Source organism: Oncorhynchus kisutch, linkage group LG20, assembly GCF_002021735.2.
Source record: "Oncorhynchus kisutch isolate 150728-3 linkage group LG20, Okis_V2, whole genome shotgun sequence".
Classification (NCBI taxonomy): Eukaryota; Metazoa; Chordata; class Actinopteri; order Salmoniformes; family Salmonidae; genus Oncorhynchus; species Oncorhynchus kisutch.
Window position 1 is genome coordinate 40,428,592 of NC_034193.2, and position 25,412 is coordinate 40,454,003.

Genomic DNA, 25,412 nt, shown 5'->3' on the forward strand with positions numbered 1-25,412 from the left:
CAGGAATCTCCCCAGCTCCTGGATCATCCTCTCCACTTGCCCGTTAGACTGAGGCCGGTACCCAAAAGTGAGGTGGACAATGACCCCCAGCTTCTCTATGAAGGCTTTCCAAACATGGGACTTGAATTTGGGGCCGTGGTAAGAAATGATGTCCTCCGGAAGGCCATAGTAACGGAAGACCTGCTGGAACAGTGCCTCAGCGACCAGGAGAGTGGTAGGTAGACCAGAGAGGGATTAAACAGCAGGATTTAGAGACTCTGTCAACAACAACCAGAATAGTGGTAAAACCATCAGAAGGGGGAGATCCGTTACAAAGCCTATGGATAGATGTGACCAAGGCCGCTGAGGCACGGGAAGGGTAAGTTGTTTCGCTGCAGGAGCATGCCGGGGAGTTTTGGATTGAGAACATACTGAACATGTACACCTTACATTGGTATACATTATACGGTATACATTTATTTCAAATGGATCACATTTTACTAAGATGAGCAATTTACTGAAAGTACCAATGCAGCCATTTTTAATCTCAATATCAAATAATTTCTGGGTAAGATTACCTTGGATGTTTTCAATTAAAATGGGCAAAAATAAACTCTTAGGAAAGAGCAATTTCTCTACAAAGAATTTGCTGGGAGTGGTATGAGCGGGGAGGGGAAAACTGATATTAGCAGAGGTTTGGAACTCTTATTGGTCTATTAAGCAATTTACCGGCAGCCCAAACTATTAGTGGAAATATCAAATACAGGATGATTGTGTTTTTGACTACACTGGGCCTTAAGCTCATTCTTGTACCTTTACACAAGTATATTCTCAAGTTACTATTGAAACAGTATTATTTTGGTTGCTTGGTTTAGACCTATCCTCTAACATCACCACATCCACCCTTCATAAGGCCAAGATATCGCTGTGGTCACCCACCTGATCAGCAGGCTTCAACACACATGGAAGAGGTAAATATTAACAGCAGTGAGTCTAAAGGCCTGGCAGGTGTGAAAGGTGAGAGTAACAAATGATTGATACTTGAGCTGGTGTTGTACTTCACTTGTCACTGATCCACGCAGCAGATATTTGAACATACTGGGCCCGGAATGAAGATCAGCCCCGAGACTGAACGTCCTGTGGTACCCAACGGACCAGCTCAAAGTCCTGTGGTCCAGAACAAACCAACAGTGGAGCCCCTGTTTGTGAGGGCCAAGACCAGCAGAAAAGCCTGGCTTGGGGCATAAGGCCCACCTCCCGGTTGACACCAAATCTGTAAGATTGTCATTTCTCACACCCTGTCCAGAAAGAGTGGAATACAGAACCTTTGCCCAGTTTGCACACCGAATTGTTTGTTTGGCAACGGTTGAGTGATATGGTCGGAGATCGATTGTCATCTTCCACAGGTCGTCTGGGATCAGACACTAAATAGATGGGTGGATAGGAGCTGGAGGCAAACTTTCATTAAAACGACACTGACCGCCATTGTATTTGAATGGTGAGCATTTCATAGAGTACGTTTAGATGTAAATTGCATTGATATTTCATTTGAGCAAGCCTTTACCAAAAGGGATGTACCTCCCCTTCACCAGTGGGGAACAGGCTGTGTCCTCCCATGGGTAACAATAGTAGCATGTACTCTGAAGAATGACAGGTTAAAGTCTCAATCCTACATGAGGCTTAACTCCTCATACTGTATCAGCCAATCATGACTCTGCCTGGTGTTCAACCCCTCCAACAGCTGTTTGTGCTCGACCATTTAGCCTGGGAATACACAATTTAATGTTTTATCCAAATCAAAAAATAAAATCCATGTTTAGAATGCTGGGCACTGCCGCGTACAACATGTGCATGTGACGTAGTAAATACAGTGTGGTGTAGACTACAGGAACCCCAAATTTAAAATAATAAAGTGCTGGAAGCGTCAAGCTTACCAATAACCCACCAATTTGACAGCACATATTGTAATAAAGTTTATTTACAGGCTGTAATAGAACAAAGAAATGTCTGTACACTTGTGAAGTTGGGAGGGACTACAGGACACAGAAAAAGAAAGACAGGAAACAAGGACATTTAAAAGTTGAAAGTGCTTTGGTTCTCAGGGATCTGGAAAGCATAGCCGTCAGTTGTGATTTCCGGAGCAACAGTCTCATCCTCCTCATCCTGAAAGCAAGACAGATGGTGTCACCAGAACAAGTTTGAATTGCAACTTCAACCACTGATTTACCATGGCCCGCGTTTCACTATACAAAGCTGTTCTCTACCAATCTGCTGCACCATACCAATAACACATGTTCACATTATTGCGACTGTAAAAGGCTATAAGGTCAGATGTGAAAAGGCCAACTTGGGGAATAAACCCAGCTCATGTTCAATGTCTCCTAGAATGGACCTGAAGGAGACGAGCTAAAGAGGACATAAGTGTATATGGACTTAGTCATTGCTTGGTAAATGTCTCACCTCGCCAGAGAAGTACTTCTCAATGAGGCTGAGAGATGCCTTGTAGACCATCTCGTTCTCGTGGGACTGCAGAGCCTCAATCCTGTCCAGGCCGCCACACTCCTCGATCATCACGCACAGCTTCTCCACCTCGCCGATCTTCTCTCCTGCCTGAGAGCATGAGTCACTTATTATGGGCTTTTACACACAAAACCATTTCGAATTTTAAACCAATAAACATAAGTCAAATTTGAAAATAGCAGATCAATGCTAAAACATGAATGTCTCAACAACCGGGCTATGGGAGATACTTGGAGTGGTAGCTCCCATGCATAAATCGCAGAGATTAATATTTGCCAGTCAATCAAAACCCACAGATCAGCACAGTCCAGCTGTCTCTAGGAACCACAAGGCAAACTGTCAGTGTTCTAGGGTGCTCATTAGCCATAATGTGTTACTGATAGAATTCTGGGTTGCAATAGGAACCTCTTGACCTTCATACTGAGCGTGTCATGAGACTTAATTAAAAGCACGACCCATTGTCTCTTCTCACATACCAGGAACTGACTTACCAGGAAGATGTTGGTTATGGCATCCAGAATGACCAGGATGGTCTTGCTGTCCTTGGCAGAGAGCAAGTTGAGCAGGGGCTCCAGCACGTTGGCCTGGACCAAGTGTATCACCTGCTCCACCGTTCCCCCGCTGGTGTAGTTGGTGATAGCCCACACCGCCTCCTTCTGGGTCTTATAGTCTGCCTGGTTGAAGAAAGAGACACGAGGCAGGGTCAAAGAGATAACAAGGACTCATCTTTTTATTTGTGCCATTATAGTGTCTATGACAGCACGGTCGTCGAGGCAATATCCACCAGAGTAGTAAATTTCCTTCACGATTGGTTGATCATTCCTGATGACCCAGTTGGACATGACACCAACAGGGTAACCAGGAGGGATCAGCCAATGAAATCCCACCCAGTCAAATTGAGAGAGCTCTCAACGGCACTGCCCATGCTAACGCAGCATTTTGGCCACTAGAGGCCCCCCATCACTCTATGGGCAGGGCTCCCTTCATGTATAGACTTAATTCACAGCTTTCATTTCTGCTGTCGGCAAGGAGTGCTGATGTTTGTGGAGCAGCACAAGACATAAACCAGGCGTACGGTCAGTAGGCATGAAACTGAAGAACAGTCAAAACGGAGAGGTAAAATCTGGGGCTGCATGTGGCAACTGCCTAGGATCAGGTCCTAAAAGGACAAATCAACCTAGTCCATCAGCCCTTGATGTATACTAGCCCCTGAATGGTTTGCCCCCTAATGAACAACCCACAAACCCTTGTCATACCTTTTTGAGAACGTCCACCAGCAGTGGCACGAGGCCGGCATTGACGACTTCCTGGATCTGGGTGTCCTTGCCAGCAGTGACGTTGGACAGGGTCCAGGCCGCCTCCTTCTGGATGTTGGACTTGTGGTGGCGGAGAAGCGCGGGGAACATTGTCAGCGCTCCGGAGTTCAACACACACTGAGTCTGCTCATCTGTGCCAGTCACAATGTTACCCAGCGACCTCAGAGAGGGAGTCTGGGAAAAGAGGGGGGAATTAGGATTTGGATGCAAGCTTCACAGTTGATTGATGTCTGACAGGCTTTCCTCAGCAACTTGGAATGTCTCAACAACCGGGCTATAGAAGCTACTTGGAGTGGTAGCTCCCATGCATAAATCACAGAGATTAATATTTGCCAGTCAATCAAAACCCACAGATCAGCACAGCGCAGCTGTCTCTAGGAACCACAAGGCAAACAGAGAGTATAGGGACAACAAAAAAAAAAGCCTTGTAACCGCGACAAAGGGACGTACCACGATGGTGAGCTCCCCAGAGCCGAGCAACTGGACGAGGCGGGGCACCAGGCCGGACTGCACTACCACCTCGATGCGCTCGTTAGGGCCATCTGTCAGGTAGGACACGGCCCAACAGGTGTCAGCCAGCACCTCCTTGTCGTTGTGATGAAGCAGGCACACCAGCGTGGGCAGCAGTAACTGCACGGCCGCCAATGGCGGGGCAGGGTTCTTGTTCCTACACAGGTTGGACAATGTCCATGTCACATTCCTCAGGTAACCAGCCTAGAGGGAGCAGGGAGATGTCTTTAGAGATCAATAAGCCACACAGTTAACAGCTATATTTAGATTTATGGATGCATCAAATTGAGGTAATGTGCCAAGATAAGAAAGCTAAAGCAGTCAACTGTATATAGCACGATATCATAAATACAGTTGAAGTCAGAAGTTTACATACACCGTCACCAAATACATGTAAACCCAGTTTCACAGCCTGACATTTAATCCTAGTAAAAATTCCCTGTCGCATGGTAGTTAGGGCCACCACTTTATTTTAAGAAATGTGAAATGTTAGAATAGGAGAGAATGATTTCCGCTTTAATTTCTTTCACCACATTACCAGCAGGTTTGAGGTTTACACACTCAATTGGTATTTGGTAGCATTCGATTTAAATGGTGAAACTTGGGTCAAACGTTTTCGGTAACCTTCCACAAGCTTCCCACAATACGTTGGGTGAATTTTGGCCCATTCCTCCTGACAGAGCTGGTGTAACTGAGTCTGGTTTCTAGGCCTCCTTGCTCCACACTTTTTCCAGTTCTGCCCACAAATTTTCTATAGGATTGGGGTCAGGACTTGGTGATGGCCACGCCAATGCCTCGACCTTGTTGTCCTTGAGCCATTTTCACTGTCCTTTTGGAAGACCCATTTTGAGCCTAGCTTCAACTTCCTGACACGTCTTGAGATGTTGCTTCAATATATCCGCATCATTTTCCTTCCTCATGACACGATCTATTTTGTGAAGTGCACCAGTCCCTCTTGCAGCAAAGCACCCCCACAACATGCTGCCACCTCTGCACTTCAGTTGGGATGGAGTTCTTCGGGCTTGCAAGCACCCCCTTTTTACTCTAAACAAATGGTCATTATTGCCAAACAGTTCTATTTTTGTTTCATCAGACCAGAAGACATTTATCCAAAAAGTACAAACCTTGTCCAAATGTGCAGTTACAAACCGTAGTCTGGCTTTTATTGGTACACGCCCAATTGACTGATATTAAGCCAATTAGCCTATCAGAAGTTCTAAAGCCATGACTGTTTAAAGGCACAGTCAACTTCGTGTATGTAAACTTCTGACCCACTGGACGTGTGATACAGTGAAATAATCTGTCTGTAAACAATTGTAGGAAAAATTACTTGTGTCATGCACAAAGTAGATATCCTAACTGACTTTGTTAACAAGAAGTGTGGAGTGGTAAAAAAAAAAAGATTTTTAATGACTCCAACCTAAGCGCATGTTAACTTCCGACTTTAACTGTAGCTGATGACAGAGTGGTATTTCCTGCAGCACTTGCTAACAAATTCCACAACAACACAAGCTTTTCCTCATTATATGTAAACAGCTTACAGAGAACACAGACAGGTCAGGAGCAGCCAGCAGAGTCAGGAGGGGTTCAATTGCACCGTGCTTGATGACCAAGTCCCTATAGATGGAACCATCACCTGAGGAAAAGGGAGGAAACAGGCCGAGTTAAAAATGTGGTCACAGAAGACAGTTGATCCGGCATACAACCACAGAGTAAGAAGGCTTATTGCAAAAGGTATATTGAACTAACACACGATCAAGTAGTATTTTCAAAATAATAATGCCGATAAATTGATATTGTTACCTGCATGGTAGCAATAATCTTTATCAGAATTTCCAGTTCAACATTAACATGAAGTTTCACACTCAAGTTTTGCAGACAAAGATGTTTGAAAGATACAGGGTTTGACAGGAAGTTATTCCAACAAACACGGGAAAATCTTTCAGATTATTGTTCCTGTACTATCAATGACAATGGCAACAGTCATGCCATATTCACTTTCGATACAGGTAAAAAAAAAAAAAAATAGTGTGCCTTCTCATACCAGCGATGTTTCCCAGGGCCCAAACAGCCTGCTCGCTGATGTGGGGGTGCGGGGACATCACCAGGCTGATGAAGGCGGGGATGGCTCCTCCGGCTACCACTGCGGTGGTTTGGTCAGAGTTTCCAGAGGCGATGTTGGTCAGGGCCCAGGCTGCCTCGAACTGTATGGGAGGACATTCTGCAAGGCCCAAAAAGCTGACAAAGTTTGAGATGAGCCCGGCGCCGATGATGCGATCAATGGGAGGGTGTCTCTCTCTGGACAGCAGCTTCCTGTGGTGAACGGCCAGGTCAAAAGTAATGGTTAGGGACAGACAAGGCAACAGAACAGAAACAGTGATTACTCAAAACCAGTTTCCAATGAAACGCTTACTGACTTACCTGGCTGCCTGGGTAGCCTGCACCTGATGATCAAGGCTTTGGCTATTTACACCAGCCACAATCTCCTCAACCGTCCAGTGCTGTGCAGGCTATGGAAACATGACAGGATTACAGATAACGTGACATGCCATCTGTGGAGCGTCTGCATGTTTAACAGTATAGCTTCTCGCCCCTACCTGGGCTCGAACCAGGGACCCTCTGCACACAGTCGCCCTCGAAGCATCTTTACCCACCGCGTCACAAAAAACGCGGCCCTTGCAAAGCAAGACTGAAACGTCACCGATTGAAACGCTATTAGCGCGCACCCCGCAAACTAGCTAGCCATTTCACATCGGTTACACATCCATGTCAATGGAACAAAGTGACGAATATAAGCGCTAAATAACAAGGCCTCAGCGTACAGGACAACAAGGCGCCAAATCAATCTATTGAGAAAATGTCCATCTCTGGCTTGCTCATCCTTTGTTGATGGCCTGTGCACAGTCATAATCCAAAGCTTTCCGCTGCCTGTTTGAGTTTCAAATAAGGGTAGTTACAGTATGGATGCAAAATAATACCTGTGCATTTTGGTCCTTCTCTTGGAGTGGAGACGTAGGCTCATCGGGGCAGATACTGACGTTCCTTCTTTTGAGAAGCTGGTCATCTTTCTTTGCCTTTCGAAGTTCAACGTTGACCTCGACTCTCCTGCGCCTCAATTCCTGAACATAAATAATGTCAAGTTGAAATACTGTAAACTATGTGTCAATCAAGATTAGGGAACAAAGGCGGTATCAACTTACGTTGGTATCTTTGCCCTTGTTTTTGAATTGGGTGATACGATCGGCGTCGTTGGCAGTTGTCGACATTGTTTTCGTAGCTTATTGAACAAGGCGATGACTTCGCTGTAGTATTGATTACTAACGTGATGGGGAAAAGTTCAAATGTTAGCTATGTGCGTGCTTTAAAAAAAATAACCAACGTTTTTCCTAGCTAGCAAGACAGTGTCGCTTTCCTGCTGCCTGGCAAACTATAATCTAACGTAGATCACCATGTGGCCGGTTGAAATCGCGCAAACTGACCATTTAATCATAACCAGTACACCAGAAAACAAGTAATAATTTAACAATATATCAACGCATATCATTTATATCGAATGCACCCAGTAAGTGCTATATTATAACCATTAAAATAAACAATAACTAACAAACGCATGAAGACCAGACTCACCTTGTTCTTGTTCTTACTAGCAATGACGTCAAACGTGAGGCCACCTTTAAATTTCCGGCTTTCTCGATCTGTGATTGGCCCATTCGAGTCAAAGCACCTCTTCATTGGCCCTTATTTGAAAAAGTCGGAAATGAGTCGCTAGTGGTGATGCGCTGTTATCGCGAGACGATACCACAGCTTTTCACGAAATTTGACGATATTTGCCTGCGACATGTCGCAGAGCACAGTAGTTGAGCTAAAATTGGCAGTAAATATGTTGATCATGAAACCAAATATACACAATTCTATAGAACTTTACACGCCTTTATCATCATGTTTTTAATTTTATAAACTGTGCCTGCGATAAGTGGGAACGTGATGACCCAGTGGCCTAATGGATAAGGCATCAGCCTCCGGAGCTGGGGATTGTGGGTTCGAGTCCCATCTGGGTCGTATTTAGCTTCCGTTTTACGTGAAAGGACACAGAACGAAGTAAATGATAGCAAATTATTGTTAATAGCTACATGGATGATAAAACCGGGGAATGCACTCCGACTCCAATTTGTCTCTTACAAATGTTACTGCATTAAAATATGGAGCCTTGACCCACGAAAATGTACCATACAAATCAATCAAATACGTAGCAATAAGGTTTAATCACGACTTTAATGCTAATGTTTGAAATCTGCAATACCGCAAGCATCCAAGCGTCGCCTCAAAGTTTGTGACATTGTGTCCAAAAGGGGGCAGTGGTTCTATGCGTATGACTTTTACCGGTATAGGCTACACATTCACAGTGGCAAACAGAATAAATCAATTAGTTGACGAATTTCTATACAGTATTTATCCCGGTGTTTCACCCAACAGGCACATACTTTTCTGTTTCCATCTATGCAGTACGGTGTTATGCCGAAATCTCCACCCTGACAGTGTATTAGGCAAAGAGATTTATTTATAGACTAATACACATGAAACAAATAGCCAAACTGAAAACTGCAGACATTACAAGTGCCTCCCCGCGATCAAACCGCCCTAAAAATGTTTTAATGAAACGCAGCCTAAAAATGCTTTCTGCTACTAAGATCAGTGAAATGTAGGCTAAACTGACAACGGAGTGAAGAGCAGAAATCTCAACTAGCAGGCAAGCCGCAGCAATGAAGAATTGAGTGTGTGCGCGTTCAGGCGAGGGGGGGTTCTGTCAGAGGGGGAGATTTTCGGCACAACACCGGCACCGGTGTCTGACTGGGCGATGGATCTAGCGGACCTTCTCTCATTTCCGGCAGATTAACAGATGTTTCCCATGCCAACAAAGCCTTTTGAATTGAATTGAATTAATTGGGTCCAAAATCTGTCTACTCCAGCAGGTGGCATTTTAAAGTTTTTGAATTTAGTTAACAAAAACATGTAATGCCTTATTTGCTACGTGTGGATTATTTGATCGAATATACGTTTCGTAATGATTACGTTGTTACGAGTGTACTGATATAAGTAGGACACGTGACATCCTGGCAACTTTGAGAAAAACACGTTATATCGGAATTGTGCCTGGTCGTCACTAGTTACTACAGCCACAAAGTACAAAACACGCCTATTTCTAAAATGTCTATTTTTAAAATGCTATTTTAAACCTAACCATTACCACATTGCTAACCTTATGACTAACCTTAACCTTAAATTTAGACCAAAAACAGCATTTTTGTTTTAAAGAATATTTATTCTAAACATGTTCTGACTTTGTGGCTGAAGTAACTAGTGGAAACGTTCACACAAGAATCTGTCCCACCTGATCTTGCCTCCTCCCGACTGCCTCCCATTTTTTGGAAGACATTTATTTTCACTGTTTGAGCGGGCACTAGAGTATCTGGTCAATATAATGGATCATCTGTATTGAGGATCAAAGCCAGGCCACGGGTACTTTTCAGATGCAATTTACATAACAATGGCTAACTGTGAACTTTAAAACCATGTTACTTAAAAAATATATACTGTTCAAATGCGACAGGCTATGACAATCCGTAATCACTTAATAATCATTACCATCAGTAATTAGTGGAATTAAAGGCTAAAGTCTGGGCCACGTTTTTTTCCAAAGGCCCCACACACAGTAGCCTACTAAAGACCGAAGGGTGTTGCATGCATATAATTCGGAATTTAATAGGACCTCTATGGCTTCATGAATGAAGTGTCTCTGATGTCACTTTGTTTACCTCTGCGTCGGAGTGACACGCCTTCCATTCCAGGCATATAAAACCTCATGAATTCAGAGGCACTCCAGCAGACTTCGAAATTGATCCAAAAGTACTTTTCAGGATGACAGTGATCATTCTACTCCTGCTGGTACTTGCGTTGACATTTTCTGAAGCGGAGGACAATGGTAAGTCGAGTAACAATTATTGCTGCTTTCCAACTGTGTCTAATCACATTTACATTTGACATTTTAAGGAGAAGAATGGTGACAGTGTTATTGTAGATCAGAAGATCCATTAGGAAATAGCAATTGCTTTTAAAACCAATACACTTAAACTTAAAAAATATATATATTGTAAATGTGATGACATGGTGATTTTCTCCGAGGTGCAATAAAGGTGCAATAAAGAAATATATGTATTGGCTTATCAAATCGACATTTTATTTATTTATCACTTGCGCTGAATACAGCTTATGTAATAGACATGACTAAATGCTTGCTTACGAAACTTTGCCAGTGATGCAGAGTTTAAAAATAATAATACAAAATAGTAACTAACACACGAGGATTCAAATAAAATACACAAGAAGGGAACTATATGCAGTGAGTACCAGTAGCCTACCAGTTCAATGTGCAGAGAGAGGTACGACGGATTTGAGGAAGATGCAGTACGCACATGAAGTCAAGGTAAAGTGACGAGGCCTCCGGATAGATAATAATACGAGTCAAATAAAGAAAAGATTAGCAGCAGAAAATTATGAGTGTAAAAGTGTATGTTTGTTGGTATGCGTGTGTGCGTTTGTTAGGGTTTTGTGTGGGTGTGACAGTGTAGTGTGTGTGTGTGTGTGTATATAACATCTAGCAAGTGTGCGTCGGGTCAGTCAGTGCAAGGTAGAGTCAGTGCAGAGAGTTTGGGATCCAATAATTTAGCAGTCTGGCTATTTAGCAGTCATATGGCTTTGGGGCAGAAGCTGTCTCTCAGCCTGTTGGTTTGAGAGCTCTCTATGGCTTGAGTGTCTGGAGTCCTTGGCATTTTTTCTGACCTTTGACACTGCCTGATATAGTTCCTGGATGGCAGGACTTTATGTATGTTTATGTATGGAATTAAAGTACATTTTATGATTGATATCATTTTTTTTGTCTTTCACAAATAAACCTATACATCTCGGACATATCTAATTCAATCTTTGTATAGGTCACTTTACAAAAATATAATCATCTGAAATGTGCACATCATAAAGCTGGAGTTAACAAAAAGAGTGACATTGTCATCTGACAATTTTTTACAACTATCGTTGTCAGGAAGTTAGATCTAGTTCGTATTACAAAGCATACTGCCACTAGAAATGTACGTAGTTTAGCAGACGCTCTTATCCAGAGTGACTTACAGGAGCAATTAGGGTTAAGTGCCTTGCTCAAGGGTACATAAACAGATTTTTCACATAGTCGGCTTGAGGATTCGAATCAGTGATCTTTCAATTACTGGACCAACATGCTTAACAGCTAGGCTACCTGCCACCTCATAATGTCGATTTTGATCATTGAGGCTACAATGATTAACCTGTTAATGTTTTACTTTACTTTTTAAGTGTTTGGCTTGGGTTGGCGTACTTATAACGTCTGGATGAAAATGTCTTTAGAAATAACTATGTAATATCAGTAGATTATATTATATGGTGAATATTTAAAACAAAACAAAATCACAATTGAATATGTGCAGTGCATTTAGCATGCTTTATTTCAGTGCACATACTCAATTTATTTTAAGTGACCAGGTTAGTCTTATTGAGATTAAATATCTCTTTTTACAAGAGACCTGGCCAAATATCACCGCAAAGTTTCGGACACATTTACAACATAATAAAACGCAGAGCATTACAGTTTTAAAAGCATACATTTTAAAGATTGAGCAGGCAAGATACTTTGGGGAGGTGTGGTGCATCCTGGGGTCAGAACATTGACAGCCCTCCACTTCATGGCCACCAAAAGGTTTTACCCTAGCTTTAAACACATTCAAGGACACAAACACCTGTCATTTCATGCCCTTTGGTAGTTCATTCCAAGTGGAAGGGGCAGAGAACTGGAATGTTTATTTTTTATTTTTACCCAGCTCTGACAGTTAAAAAGAATATTGATAGTCTCAAGCTATTGCTTATATTAAGGAGCAGTCAACTGTACTCATAACCTTATATGATGGAGGTATGAAAAAGGGGCCATTGATATTATAAAGTTACAATAAACTGCTGGGTGTAACTGGATTGTCCTCGCTTGCTTTATCCAGAGCTATTCTCCGTGATCAGCACCCCCCCTGAGAAGGGCCAGAGTGTTTTACCTGGCCAGAATCAGAGCACGAGGCTAGGGGTCAAAGACCCCTCTCCCCCCATCAACGAGCTCCTGGAAAAGGGCAGCAAAGTCGGGGACTCCAAGTATGCCCTCCACCCCCTTCCCTCGGGGGTCTGGCCCAAGCACAGTGACCCTCGCCCCGGCCTCCACAATAAGAGCAAGAAGGGCCCTAAATTTGACCGCCTGATTGAGCACAACAGCGAGAAGAACCGCGGCGAGGTGAGTCTAGTGCTTCCCAAAATGCCACTGACCGCTGCCACCAACCGCACACAGAAAGTAAACGTGGACCCTCACCGGGACCCCCACACCAACTTCAACAACCCCCCACAGAGTGACCCGGACAGTCACCCCAACTCCAGACCCAGGGGCCAACCTCACTCGGCCCCCTCCCCTCGCAGGGACCCCTCAACCAGAAAGCTGGACCCGGAGGAGAACCGCCCTGGGGGGAAGTCCAGTCTGTACCAGTCCGGCGGCGCCACCCAGAATAACAGCCGCTCATCTGTGCTCCTCAACCGTCGCTCCTCCAGCCTGCTCTACCATTTCGACATTCTGAAACGAGGTACCGAAAATGACACTACACCCCCACACTATGTATGGTACAAAGTGAGCTGTGACAGTGCGAGACTGCTGCGATTTCGATATAGTTAGCTAATTACCTCTCCAGCCACAAATTGCTGCCTACATCCGGAGTGAATGTGTCCCTTTGTGTGAAGTCTTGTGGAGTGAGAGGTTATGATATCAATGCTAAATATGCCTAAGTGAGATCATTTATGATGTAGTAATTAAGGGGCGAGGACGGGGAATGTGGATCCCCCTCCTGCGGAATGCAACGCCTGGGTTCTGTAATGACAACTCTGGTCCTTCGAATGACACTGGAATGAAGTCTGGCTCCACACAAGCAGGCACGGTCGGTCACACTCTCTCCTTCTCATCTCCGTCTCTCTCTTCCTTTCTTTGTCTCCCTCTCTCGCAGAGTCTGACTTCCCTCACGAGGCCGTCTGCATGAGTGAGTGCAGGAAGGAGAAGGAGGAGAGAGAGCACTACTGCTACAGTGAATTTGGTAAGTGTGTGTGTGTGAACGAGGTTAGACTATTGTATGAAAGTGAGATGGGTGGCCTGGCCACCATCTTCCAGTGATCTGTCCATAAAGACCAAGTGAAGTGAAGGGATGGGTAAAGGGGACAAAATAAGGGTATGACACAATGTCTGGTGGTGTCTATTTGAAACCTGCCAATCATGCTGTAGTTTAGACTTTGGTCATGTAGAGTCTTCTCACCATGGTGCAGGGTGAAGTTGCCTCAAAACGCTGATCTTGGGTCAGTTTTGTTGAGCCTAGATCTGTCCCTATGAGTGCTCTGTGCTACTCTCCACTTTAGAGTTCCAAACAATGACCTTTACTTTCATTTGACCGTTTGCCTTTCAGCCGTCAATGGGGTCGTTCACGACATAGAGGTGGTGCGTAAGGGGATTAGACTCCTCACACTGATGGTGAGCAGCGATGGCTTCTACAAGATGAGCCGCCTCTACGTCACTCCAGACAGCTTCTTTCTCAAAGTGCGTCTCCTTGTCCTGGACACCTACAAATGTAGCAAGCCTTGTCCTGACATCAAACTAGGTAACTGTCAACTTAAGGAACTAATGAATGCATCCCAAATAGCACCCTATACCCTAAATCAGGGCACTCCAACCTTATTCCTAGAGAGCTACCCTCCTGTTGGTTTTCAATCCAACCCCAGTAGCAACTAACCTGATTAAGTTCATCAACCAGCTAATTATTAGAATCAGGTGCGCTAGAATAGTGTTGGAGTGAAAACCTACAGGATGGTAGCTCTCCAGGAACAGGGTTGGAGTGAAAACCTACAGGATGGTATCTCTCCAGGAACAGGGTTGGAGTGAAAACCTACAGGATGGTAGCTCTCCAGGAACAGGGTTGGAGTGAAAACCTACAGGACGGTAGCTCTCCAGGAACAGGGTTGGAGTGAAAACCTACAGGATGGTAGCTCTCCAGGAACAGGGTTGGAGTGAAAACCTACAGGACGGTAGCTCTCCAGGAACAGGGTTGGAGTGAAAACCTACAGGACGGTAGCTCTCCAGGAACAGGGTTGGAGTGAAAACCTACAGGACGGTAGCTCTCCAGGAACAGGGTTGGAGTGAAAACCTACAGGACGGTAGCTCTCCAGGAACAGGGTTGGAGTGAAAACCTACAGGACGGTAGCTCTCCAGGAACAGGGTTGGAGTGAAAACCTACAGGACGGTAGCTCTCCAGGAACAGGGTTGGAGTGAAAACCTACAGGACGGTAGCTCTCCAGGAACAGGGTTGGAGTGAAAACCTACAGGACGGTAGCTCTCCAGGAACAGGGTTGGAGTGAAAACCTACAGGACGGTAGCTCTCCAGGAACAGGGTTGGAGTGAAAACCTACAGGACGGTAGCTCTCCAGGAACAGGGTTGGAGTGAAAACCTACAGGGCGGTAGCTCTCCAGGAACAGGGTTGGAGTGAAAACCTACAGGACGGTAGCTCTCCAGGAACAGAGTTGTAGTGAAAACCTACAGGACGGTAGCTCTCCAGGAACAGGGTTGGAGTGAAAACCTACAGGACGGTAGCTCTCCAGGAACAGGGTTGGAGTGAAAACCTACAGGACGGTAGCTCTCCAGGAACAGGGTTGGAGTGAAAACCTACAGGATGGTAGCACTCCAGGAACAGGGTTGGAGAGCCCTGCCCTATATGGTGCTCTCTGGACAACAGTAGTGCTTCATATAGGGCAGGAGTATTCAAGTCCAACCCTGGAGATCTGAGGTACTGCTGGTTTTCTCTTCTACCTGATCATAAATTGCACCCATCTGGAGTCCCAGGTCTAAATCAGTCCCTGATTAGAGGGGAAGAATGGGGGGAAAAAGCAGTGGAACTGGCTTTGCGGTCCAGATTTGAATTTGAGGGATTTAAGGTGCCACCATGGCTACGCTCCGATATCAACACTAGCATATTAATGGATTCCCAATAAATGTATCCATGCTATGTGGTATGCTACTATAGTCAATGGTACTGAACTTATGTCTACCAGTTGAGCAGAGAGACCAAATACTGAATTCACTGATACCCTCTCTACCCCCAATGCTATTCTATAGGTAGCCGGTACATTGTAATGGGTCAGATCTACCACCGGAGGCGCCACCTCCCCAACGACCTCTTGGCACTGCTGGGGGGAAAACTGAAGCCAGGGGACGGCCTCCTGCGTAGCAACAACTACGTCAAGCGCTTCAACAAGAGGAGACACCAGAAAGCCCTGGAGGCCACCCGCTCCAAGTGTAGGTAAAACCAAAACAGACTATCGCAGGGGCGGAAAAGACATTGCAGTCGTCAACATGAAGTGACTGTGACCTATAACCCCTACAGCATTTCAGCAGAGACGTAGATGGACGAGGCCAATATGTTGTTTTTTTTCCGGCATGGACCTCCTGCACTTGTTTGTGTCATAATCCAGGTTGAGTGGTAATGTTTTTGCTTGTCTGTCTTTACCTTGAGACTTTGCGTCCTCCTTGATAGAAGACACAAGTGGAGTCTATATCAAAGGTTCTCGTCTTTCATCCTCTGCTTGAAGTATTGCCCCATCAGATTTCCTAAATGGATTATTATATTATTTAGTTTTTAAACCTTTATTTAACTAGGCAAGTCAGTTCGAACAAATGATTATTTACAATGACTGCCTACCCGGGCCAAACACGGACGACACTTATTATTGTGAATGAGCATAGAGTTGGCTAGAGGGCAAACTTAACAAAGATAAAAGATGAGCTCTCTAGTATTTCTCTACTCTAGTCATTTATTAAGATGTCATAGTACTGAAAATGATACTTTATTCATGCCTGGTAGTTGAATCGGTCAGATCAGTGCCTCTCAAATTGGTTTATTTTACGATTGAAAAATTCTGCCAGTGAACCCAGAGTTCTGGTTCAATGGAATAATTCAGGTAGAGGACATTTTCATTGGCTAATCCGATGTAAAACAACTTTTCATCAGAATGTTTTGGTTGTCCCGTGTCAACACTTGAAGATGGTGTATGAGCATGTGACTGAAGCCCATATTTACCCCGAGGGAGGAAGACTTCAAACTCCAGCCCCACTATTCACACGAACACACCCGCACATCTTCAATTTGGCTTGTTCCAAGTTATCCTAATCATCCATGTTCCAAGTTATCCTAATCATCCATGGGAAAGACGATCTGTTCAGATCTAGATCTAATCACACTGGTGATTCTCCAATGGCAAGTGTCCAATCCCATTTCCCCTTTAGCACTTGGTAGGAAACTTTATTGACTGAATATACAATACTTCCTATTGACTGAATATACAATAACAGCAAACTCCTATTTATGCCTGTAAGAAAAGCTGTCAAATTTTCATACTGTTTTTTTGTGCCTGTCATTTGATTGCAGGAAATGCACTTTTACTGTATGTGAAAAATAAGGGGGGGGTAGGATGAAAGACTGGAAAAGCATCAACAACAAACCCCAGAGGAGGAAAAGTTGAGGAGAGAGAAAAGAGACAAATCAACCCATTTTTCTAATATTAAAGATGTGTACAGTTTGAAATATCCAATGGAGAAAACAGACTTCGTAAGGGAACCGTGTGGTATTAGTGAGTGTTTTTGTACATCTAATCAGGGGAATCTGATCCCCAGCGCACCTGGACACACGGGCTTCAGAAAAGTGAGTCTCTCCTTGCCGGTTCTTTTTGGAGATGGTGGGGGGAAAGCTAATGCCACCTCTGGCCTTTACTTGTTCAAACACGCAAACATACACACGCGCGCACACACACACACACACACACATCCGATGGGGCAAAAGCTCAAAGGAGGCATTTGAGAGTGGCAAAGGGAAGATGAGAAGGGGAAGGAGAGCGGGAGGAGAAGTGAAGGAGGGAAGGTGAAAAAGAAAGAAGGAAAAGGTTATAGCGCCTTCAGAAAGTATTCACACCCTTTACTTTTTCCACAATTTGTTGTATTACAAAGTGGGATTAAAATGGATTTTATTGTAATTTTTGGAAGGTGGAAGAATAAAAAAAAACATTTATTACAAATTTATGAAAAATTAAATACTAATATCTTGATTAGGTAAGTATTCATCTCCCCATAGACAATACATGCTAGAAACACCTTTGGAAGATATTACAGTCTTTGTAGGTAAGTCTCTAAGTGCTTTGCACACCTAGATTGTACAATACTTGGCCATTATTCTTTGTAAAATTCTCCAAGCTCTGTCAAGTTTGTTGTTGATCATTGCTAGAAAGCCATTTTCAAGTCTTGCCATAGATTTTCAAGCCAATTTAAGTCAAAACTGTAACTAGGAACATTCAATGTTGTCTTGGTAAGCAACTCCAGTGTAGATTTGGCCTTGTGTGTTAGGTTATTGTCCTGCTGAAAGGTGAATGTGTCTGTTGGAAAGCAGACTGAACCAGTTTTTCCTCTAGGATTTTGCCTGTGCTTAGCTATACTCCCTTTATTTTTATCATAAAAAACTCCTGAGTCCTTGCCGATGACAAACATACCCATAACATGATGCAGCCACCACCATGTTTGAAAATATTAAGACTGGTACTCAGTGGTGTGTTGTTGGATTTACCCCAAACATAATGCTTCGTATTCGGGACAAAAAGTTCAAATCAGCAATGGCCTCATAGTGAAATCCTTGAGAAGTGTTCTTCCTCTCTTGCAACTGAGTTAGGAAGGATGCCTGAATCTCTGTAGTGACTGGGTGTATTGATACACCATCCAAAACCTAATGAATAACTTCCCCATGCTCAAAGGGATATTATTATTTTATTCATCTACCAATCGGTGGCCTTCTTTGAGAGACTGAAAAACCTCCATGGTCTTTGTGGTTGAATCTGTGCTTGAAATTCACTACTCGATTGGGGGACCTTACAGATAATTTTATGTGTGAGGTACAGAGATGAGGAAATCATTCAAAAATAATGTTAACCACTATTATTGAACACTGAATGAGTCCATGCAACTTATGTGATTTGTTAAGCACATTTTTACTCCTGAACTTATTTAGGCATGCCCTAACAAAGGGGTTGAATACTTATTGACTCAAGACATTTCAGCTTTTCATTTTTTTAATAATTAAAAAAGTGTTCTACAAAAAAAATCAATTTTTACATTAATGGAGTACTGTGTGTAAATCGGTGACACAAAACCTCAATTTAATACATTTTAAATTCAGGCTGTAACACAACAAAATGTGGAAAAAGTCGAGGGAAGTGAAAATTTCCTGAAGGCACTGTGTGTACACACATCAAGACAGAGAGAGACCCCGGGCTCTCTCCATTCCTGAGGGAAAACTTTGACTGGATGATAAGATAGACATCCAGGCCACAGACCCTTGGTCTGGCCTGTCATCTTTGACTATCCTCATACTTAAAATGAGCAAAAAGCCAAAGGTTTGCACTGTGTGCACATATCTCATCTCATACTACATTGAACTAATAAAAGATGCATTTGTTATTTACTCATTGGGTGTCGGTGTGGTCTGTGGGTCTATTCATGTGCTATCGGTGGGGGCTAACACTCGGCCGAAGTCTTGCAAACACACATTCTTGAATGGCACCACAGAATGACATATATAATCACTTTTGGATTCATTCCTGACCAAGATGGCTGCCATAATGAACACATTCTGGAATTATGAGGGTCTATGACATCAGCCTCTCTAGTGAATTATAGGATCTCTATGTATGGTGCACACAGATTTGAACTGGAGTGTATAGTAAAACAAAATACTGTTTCAATCCTGATGATAACCCCTGGTGATTAAGTGCCCCAAAACAGGGTCATAATTGTGGTGTAATAGGGGCTCTGTCTGGCCTAGGGAATAATTTTTGAACCGAGCCGTTCCCATGCTTTGAAGTCCATCTGGGAACATAGCTGGAGGGAACAGATGCAGGCGGGCAGGAAACGGGAGCTCGCTCGCATCTCGGCTACCATCACAGCGGGACAACATTCCTTATGGAGAGGAATAGGGATAAGGGGTTGGGGTAAGGGACGAGGTGGGAATTTGTCCTAGTTCCTTCCTGTGTGACAGAGAGAGCGAGAGAGTTCCAGCCCCCAAGCCACAGAGAGAGGAATTGATGGGACTTGTGGTCATCTGTAGTCCATTTGGTGTCCATGCAAAGCTCTGGATTCAGTTAGGGGTTTGGAGTGGAGGGGGAGCGTGAAGAAGGGAGCGAGGGAGGGGTGTGTGTGTCTCTTGGTGAGAGGAGAAGGTTAAATCTTTTGGTATTTTTTTCATTAATCCATTCGTTGATATAGTCCCAAAATGTTTTGCATGGCAGCAGTCAAGTTTTCAAGCTATGTAACTTTGAAAATACAGAAATCTAGCCAATATGATGCATTTTGCAACATATGATGAAACACACAGAATCATAGGATGCAAAATGCATCATACACGACTATATCAACAATGAACGAAAGAAACAAATACCCCCCCAAAAAAAATTTGGGGGTGGAGTTTTTGTACAGGGGAAATATAATGTGTGTGTGTGTGTGGGGGGGGGGGGGCCCTCAGGCATCATCCCCTGCTCTTGTCTGGGTAGAAGTTGCCTATAGGCCCAGATCTAGGATCAGCTAATCCTCCCCGAATGTCTCATCTTTTGTGGAACCCAAGAAGAGTAGCTGTTGTTTTCACAGCGGCTAATGGGGATCCTACTAAAAACCAAAAATACTTGAAACATTGACAGGAGGAAATGCAGAGAAGCTGCCTCTAGATGAGTGTCTGAGGCAACTTAATCCAACTCCACCGTGGAAAGGGATGAGAAAGGTACAAACTACTTAATATTCATTACATATTCCTGACCAAGTGACCTGACAGGATAAACACATCCGGACAAAACTCCTGGCCCTTAAACACAAATTAATTACAACATAAGCACGTAAAAAGAAAGTTGACAGCACATTGGACAATTGATGTCAAAAACATGACTTTATTATCTAGGATGAAATGTCCTATCAAGTACAAAAAAGGATCTCATAAGAGTTGCCACAATCTGTTAAAAACATATAGTATTTTCCCACAGTTATGTTTCCTCTTACATTTACTAAAAAAATGAAATATTTTCAGCGATATGAATAAATAACAACAGATATTGTGATGAAGTTATTAAGAGATGTGTAGAACTGGTTGGTTCTAAAAAATAAAAATAAACTCTTCAAAGAGTCAACATTCCCCGCCCGGTTTTAAATCAATATGCACACAATATGCAGCACTTTTAATATAAAGGGCAATTTTACCTAAATGTAGAGTCCACTATGACAAAAGATAGAGAATAACTATTGAATCTACAGGTAGGCTTAGTTGCTGGTTAAGACGGTCAAAAAGAAAAGTACTAACGCTATAAAAATCTCTTTGTTTATCGACAGCCATATTATACAACATGAAATACAAAATGGTGGACGATGAATGTAAGAATAGAAACTGGAGTGCATGGTTTGAAATGCAAACAGGTCAGTGAATAGGACTGACAGACAGACTTCGGTCACCTCATCTCTCAACTCAGTCCACCTCCGAAAAAGTTGTTGGCACTTCAAACCAGGGTTTCGGTTATTTCCATTTCAATTTAGGAAGTAAACTATAATTCCAATGAAAATGGAAAAATCCCAACCCCTCTTCAAACCTAAGCCTTAGAGATTAATTTAGAGCACCAATGACAACTCCAAAAATGTTCTCCCCCCAACAAACAGTACTGCCGACACAATTATTACAGAAGAGTTCCAAATATGATCAAAATGGCCAAGAGTTCCTAAAGAAATCTTCATACAAACCGCAACTTAGTATGAAGATTCTTCAACGAAGGTTGACTTCCTGATTTACTGTTGTAGACCACAGCATGTTTACTTGATGCAGTGCAGAACTCAAAAGCATTTGACTTAATCCTTTATAGGGGGCCTGTGAGTTGAGAGATGCATGTGATCCAACCTTCTTGACAAACCATTGGGGGAGAGAGAGGGGGGGATTGCGGTGTGGATGGTCAGTACACTTAGGTTAAATATGCCCTTTTAACGGCTTTCGCATTCTCCAAGTCCATCCTCTGTTATTTTCCTGCCGAAGGACTTGGGAGAGCTTTTCTTGTTTTCATCGGATGAATGTCTTCAATTAAAAATGTTCGAGAAGCCTCGACATGGCGAGAAATAGAGCTTGTTTTCTCAATGTCGGCTGTTGTTTCATATACACCAATATTCCCGTCTTAGGTGGTAACAAAGAAAAAGGAAAACAGAGGTTCAACATCTGAAAAAACAAGGTTTTACAAACAGGATAGCATTTCCACATTGAGACATTACATAGAAATGGTAACTTGGACTCTCTATGGCCTGTTTGGAGGTCAGGGCACATACATCTTCAAGGTGGCACCATGTGGGATCTGATCTAGGATCAGCTCGTTCCAAACACAAGCAGCCAGCCAGGTGTGTGTGTGCTATTTAGACCCATTTTGAATGAGGAAACAGAGACAGCTGGAAAATGTCAGTGGTTGTCATCCCAAATGGCACCCTATTCCCTTTATAGAGCACAACTTTTGAACCAGGGCCCATATGGCTCTGGTCAAAAGTGGTGCACTATATAGGGAATAGGGTGACATTTGGGACATACACAGTCTGAAATGGGAGTTGACCCCAGGGAAGGAAGAATAGCTGATACAAAAGAGATGTGAGATTAGTTAAGGAATTAACAACTTGAAAATAGTCTACTGCTGCCTTGTTTCATACTGCCCTTGAACAGCCCATTAGCTTATTGACATCAGGGGGGTTTTCTCCCGCCATCCCTCCATTTCATCCACCAGATCGGAAGTGTTTTGAAGGGAAGGAACCAGGCTGTGAAATGAAAGTCTGAGCCTCCCTCCCCCTGTTTGTTGGGGATGTGGTATCACCCATCATGAACACTAAGGGTTTGGATAATGGAGCCTTCCACTGCCAGTCTCTTCTCTTTCCACGGCCATAGAGGTGGTTGAGGAGCGGCGAGGGCTCATCCGGTTTGGTACCAAGGCCGTTCGGCCTGAAGCACGTGTCGGCTACGATCTTCGAGGAGTGTGTGCTGGTTTTAAACAGGGGGTGTGACTCCCACTCCCAAGTCCGACAGGTGTGGTATGTGTGTGGGGACAGGTAAGAAGTAGCCTGGCTTCCCCATTGGAGTATGAGTGTTCTGGGGGAACCACATTGGCAGCCATTTTGACAGTAAGCTTTAGAAGGAGTGCGGTCTGTGTATTCTAAGAGGCTGTAGACTGCAGTTTGTTGTTATGAGACCTACAGAACGCAGAGAGAAGGGGAAACAGTTGATGTGATCGCTTGACGTGTTTAAAAAAAAAATACAAAAAAAAAATTAAAAGCTTGACAAATCACAAAATGTGCATGAGGGAATACAAAAACTCTTATTGGATGCCAGTGGGGTCAGACGTTTGAGGAGAGAGAGCAGCCATGTTGGTGTTACATTAGTTTAATGTTCTAGAAGGCTTGTATATACAGTGAGAACATACCATTTAAAATGTGGGACAGTCGAGTTCACCAGAAATGAACTGCAAAGCTACACAAAATACTATGACCTATATATATATATATATATCTTAGCATTTTTTCTCTCCTTTTGAACATATAATACGCCTTCACAAAAGGATATAATATGCACACAAAACAATAACATTATACATGAATAAATCAGATAAAAGACGGGTAAACGTTGCTAATCTTTTTAAAAATGGCCAGCTAAGAGGAGGTACAATCTTTGCACTTCATTAATACAATAACCGTCCTCTGTTAAATTAAATGACAGGTCATCTGCACATGTGGAACTGACTTGAATGCAACATTACATGTGTGAGAAATAAGTTTCGACATTTGAGCAAAATCTAATCCCAACGATGAGGTTGTCAACTAACCTTTTCGAAAACTTGATATTGTGCCTCACAAGTCACCGGATTGAGATATAAACCGAAATGAACTCAACTTCCATCGAATATCTGTTGTCTGTGAATTGAATGTAGGAAAAAAAAAACTAACAGTTGTTTCCCTTGATTGCTGTTTGTGACCAACATGGCTGCCATTGTCAAATGGAGAAATGTTTTTAAAGTGTCTTTCCTTCTAAAAATACAAAAAAACACACCAACAGTGTGGTTTATACTGTAAATATACTTTCTTACAAATAGTTTGACGCTGTTTTAAAGAATTAAAAACAGCAAGGTCCAGGATAGCCTAATGTTTTTTTTTTTTAGAGTGACCCCGGCACCCAGCTCAGATTCCAACTACAAGGCCAGACTTATGACATCACAATCTGTAAGAGAGGGAGAGAGAATGGATGACATAAACACATGCAGGTGGAAGCACATGACCATAAGGACACAAACACACAATGCAGGGGAGGAGGTATAGATGCAGAACTACGTGCTAAAGACAGGAGATGGGATGCTAAGGACATTGAGCATGGATTGGACATCGCTACTACACAGCTCTAAAGTGAATGCAAATAGAAAGCCACACGCGTACACAAACAGGCTCCACACAACAGACCACAGACAGATCTGTGTGGAAGGGCTGGCGGTCTGGTGGCAGCTAAGGCCCTTCAGGTTGGACCCCAACGGCAGATGTGACAGAGACCAAAGCACTACAGAAGGCAAAAACAACCCCCAAAACACCAAACTTCACAGAATCATCCTAAAGTTGGGGTTATGTCTGAAAGAAGGGGTGGGCGAGAAAGGGAGGGATAAGAGAACAGCACAAAGAAGAGGCGAGGACGGAGGAGGAGCGCAGGCGGATACGACAAAGACGGGGGGGGGGGCGAAAAAAGGGTGGGATGAGCTCAGAGTTGAAAATGTCAGAGTTGACTGACGAGGCCAAGGGAGAGGTCAGAGGTCTTACCTGCTGGCTTTGAACCCTTTGAGCTTCTGGACAAAGAAGTTCTCGAGGACCTCGGCGCACTGGTAGAACGGCGAGTCGCTGGGGTTGTAGTATCGGCAGTTGTCGAAGACTTTGGTCATGTCCGCCACGAACTCCGTCAGCCTGATGTAGTGGCGCTTCTGCAACCGCTCCTCCATTGTAGAAAGGTCTAGAAAGAAGGGAGGAAGACAAGAACAGAACACGAATCACCTCCGGGATCATCAAGTTGACTCTTCCCCGACATCCTCACAGAGTCGCTTCAAAAGGAATTGCAGTTTATGTGGTGTAAATATTTGATAGATAATCAAGTATGCGTCGAAAAGCGCAATACATCACTTGTATGTCAACTTGACCGTCAGAAATACTAGCTCAACGCTAGTTTTGACCCTCGATCGCCAGGCTCGGGCCCTTTCAAAGCGAATTTCACGGGATGTGACCGAGCGGCCGACCCGTTGATTCTGGCAACATGTTATCACTGTTATGAAATTTGCCTTTGAAAGAAGTTGAAAGTTGACACTCAATTATCACGATAGTTAGCTAGGTAAGCTAGCAACAAGCCTGGTCCTTCACAATTCCCCACACGGCAGCAGTGGTTTTCTCCCGTGTTGTGCCCCGGGGCTCCATTTTAAACAAACATATCCGATTCTTAACCTTCCCTCACCCCCCACCCGGTCAGCAGGCCGACCCCTTGCCCATATCAAAGAGGGCCTTCTTCTCAGTCATCAGACTTCATCAACAAACACCAAACTTATGCCGACCGGACGGCCGTGGCCAGACTTGGCTTTTTCTTCTGCAGGGTGAAAAGGTTTATTTTTTGCGGGCGGTGGACTAGAGTTTCCAGGCCCAGGTCAAATGCACTGTAGTGTAGAAGGGGGCTACTGTCGTGTCCAAGTGTAGAAGTCTCTGGGGTTTTTCCGGCAGCTCATTAACAGGTTTGTTTGTGTGGAAGTTCAAAAAAGGCCCTGTTGACGCAAGTCTGCCTTTTACATGGGCAGTTTGATCTGAGTTGGAGGCCTTTCCTCTCGAGCGGGGCGAT

At 43.7% G+C, this 25,412-nt stretch overlaps 3 protein-coding genes and 4 non-coding genes across 13 annotated transcripts in view; 2 read left to right on the plus strand and 5 right to left on the minus strand.

Moving 5' to 3' along the window:
- Nucleotides 1-1,939: 1,939 nt before the first annotated feature.
- On the minus strand, nucleotides 1,940-8,050 carry LOC109865692 (importin subunit alpha-1). The gene is made up of 11 exons (XM_020454067.2): nucleotides 7,953-8,050; nucleotides 7,526-7,642; nucleotides 7,304-7,444; nucleotides 6,747-6,835; nucleotides 6,370-6,638; nucleotides 5,867-5,961; nucleotides 4,266-4,529; nucleotides 3,756-3,989; nucleotides 2,991-3,173; nucleotides 2,440-2,589; nucleotides 1,940-2,142 (listed from the first exon to the last, which is right to left on the minus strand). The coding sequence occupies exons 2-11, from the start codon at nucleotides 7,589-7,591 to the stop codon at nucleotides 2,053-2,055; spliced, it is 1,581 nt and encodes a 526-aa protein (XP_020309656.1). The 5' UTR covers nucleotides 7,592-7,642; nucleotides 7,953-8,050; the 3' UTR covers nucleotides 1,940-2,052.
- Nucleotides 2,698-2,832, minus strand: LOC116355591 (small nucleolar RNA SNORA84). Its single transcript, XR_004204597.1, has one exon. It is a non-coding gene; the product is annotated as a small nucleolar RNA SNORA84 (small nucleolar RNA).
- LOC116355590 (small nucleolar RNA SNORA84) lies at nucleotides 4,071-4,205 on the minus strand. Its single transcript, XR_004204596.1, has one exon. It is a non-coding gene; the product is annotated as a small nucleolar RNA SNORA84 (small nucleolar RNA).
- Nucleotides 6,211-6,336, minus strand: LOC116355571 (small nucleolar RNA SNORA71). The gene has a single exon (XR_004204579.1). It is a non-coding gene; the product is annotated as a small nucleolar RNA SNORA71 (small nucleolar RNA).
- Nucleotides 8,051-8,311: 261 nt separating the features above from the next.
- Nucleotides 8,312-8,384, plus strand: trnar-ccg (transfer RNA arginine (anticodon CCG)). Its single transcript has one exon. It is a non-coding gene; the product is annotated as a tRNA-Arg (tRNA).
- A 1,838-nt stretch (nucleotides 8,385-10,222) lies between these two features.
- Nucleotides 10,223-18,971, plus strand: LOC109865268 (uncharacterized). The gene is made up of 5 exons (XM_020453371.2): nucleotides 10,223-10,305; nucleotides 12,401-13,021; nucleotides 13,436-13,522; nucleotides 13,886-14,077; nucleotides 15,587-18,971. The coding sequence occupies exons 1-5, from the start codon at nucleotides 10,242-10,244 to the stop codon at nucleotides 15,772-15,774; spliced, it is 1,152 nt and encodes a 383-aa protein (XP_020308960.2). The 5' UTR covers nucleotides 10,223-10,241; the 3' UTR covers nucleotides 15,775-18,971.
- Nucleotides 18,972-20,417: 1,446 nt separating this feature from the next.
- The window catches only part of LOC109865269 (nucleosome-remodeling factor subunit BPTF), a 55,329-nt gene continuing 50,334 nt past the window's right edge, over nucleotides 20,418-25,412 (minus strand). For 4 of the 7 annotated variants that reach the window (XM_031799617.1, XM_031799614.1, XM_031799613.1 and 1 more), the window contains 2 exons: nucleotides 24,359-24,545; nucleotides 20,418-22,753 (listed from right to left, as the gene is read on the minus strand). In XM_031799617.1, coding sequence (XP_031655477.1) covers nucleotides 22,717-22,753; nucleotides 24,359-24,545 — 224 coding nt within the window. In that variant the 3' untranslated portion in view covers nucleotides 20,418-22,716. Of the gene's footprint in view, nucleotides 23,775-24,358; nucleotides 24,546-25,412 lie in introns of all 7 variants that reach the window. The other 3 variants (XR_004204500.1, XM_031799615.1, XM_031799616.1) reach the window with 3 other exon arrangements.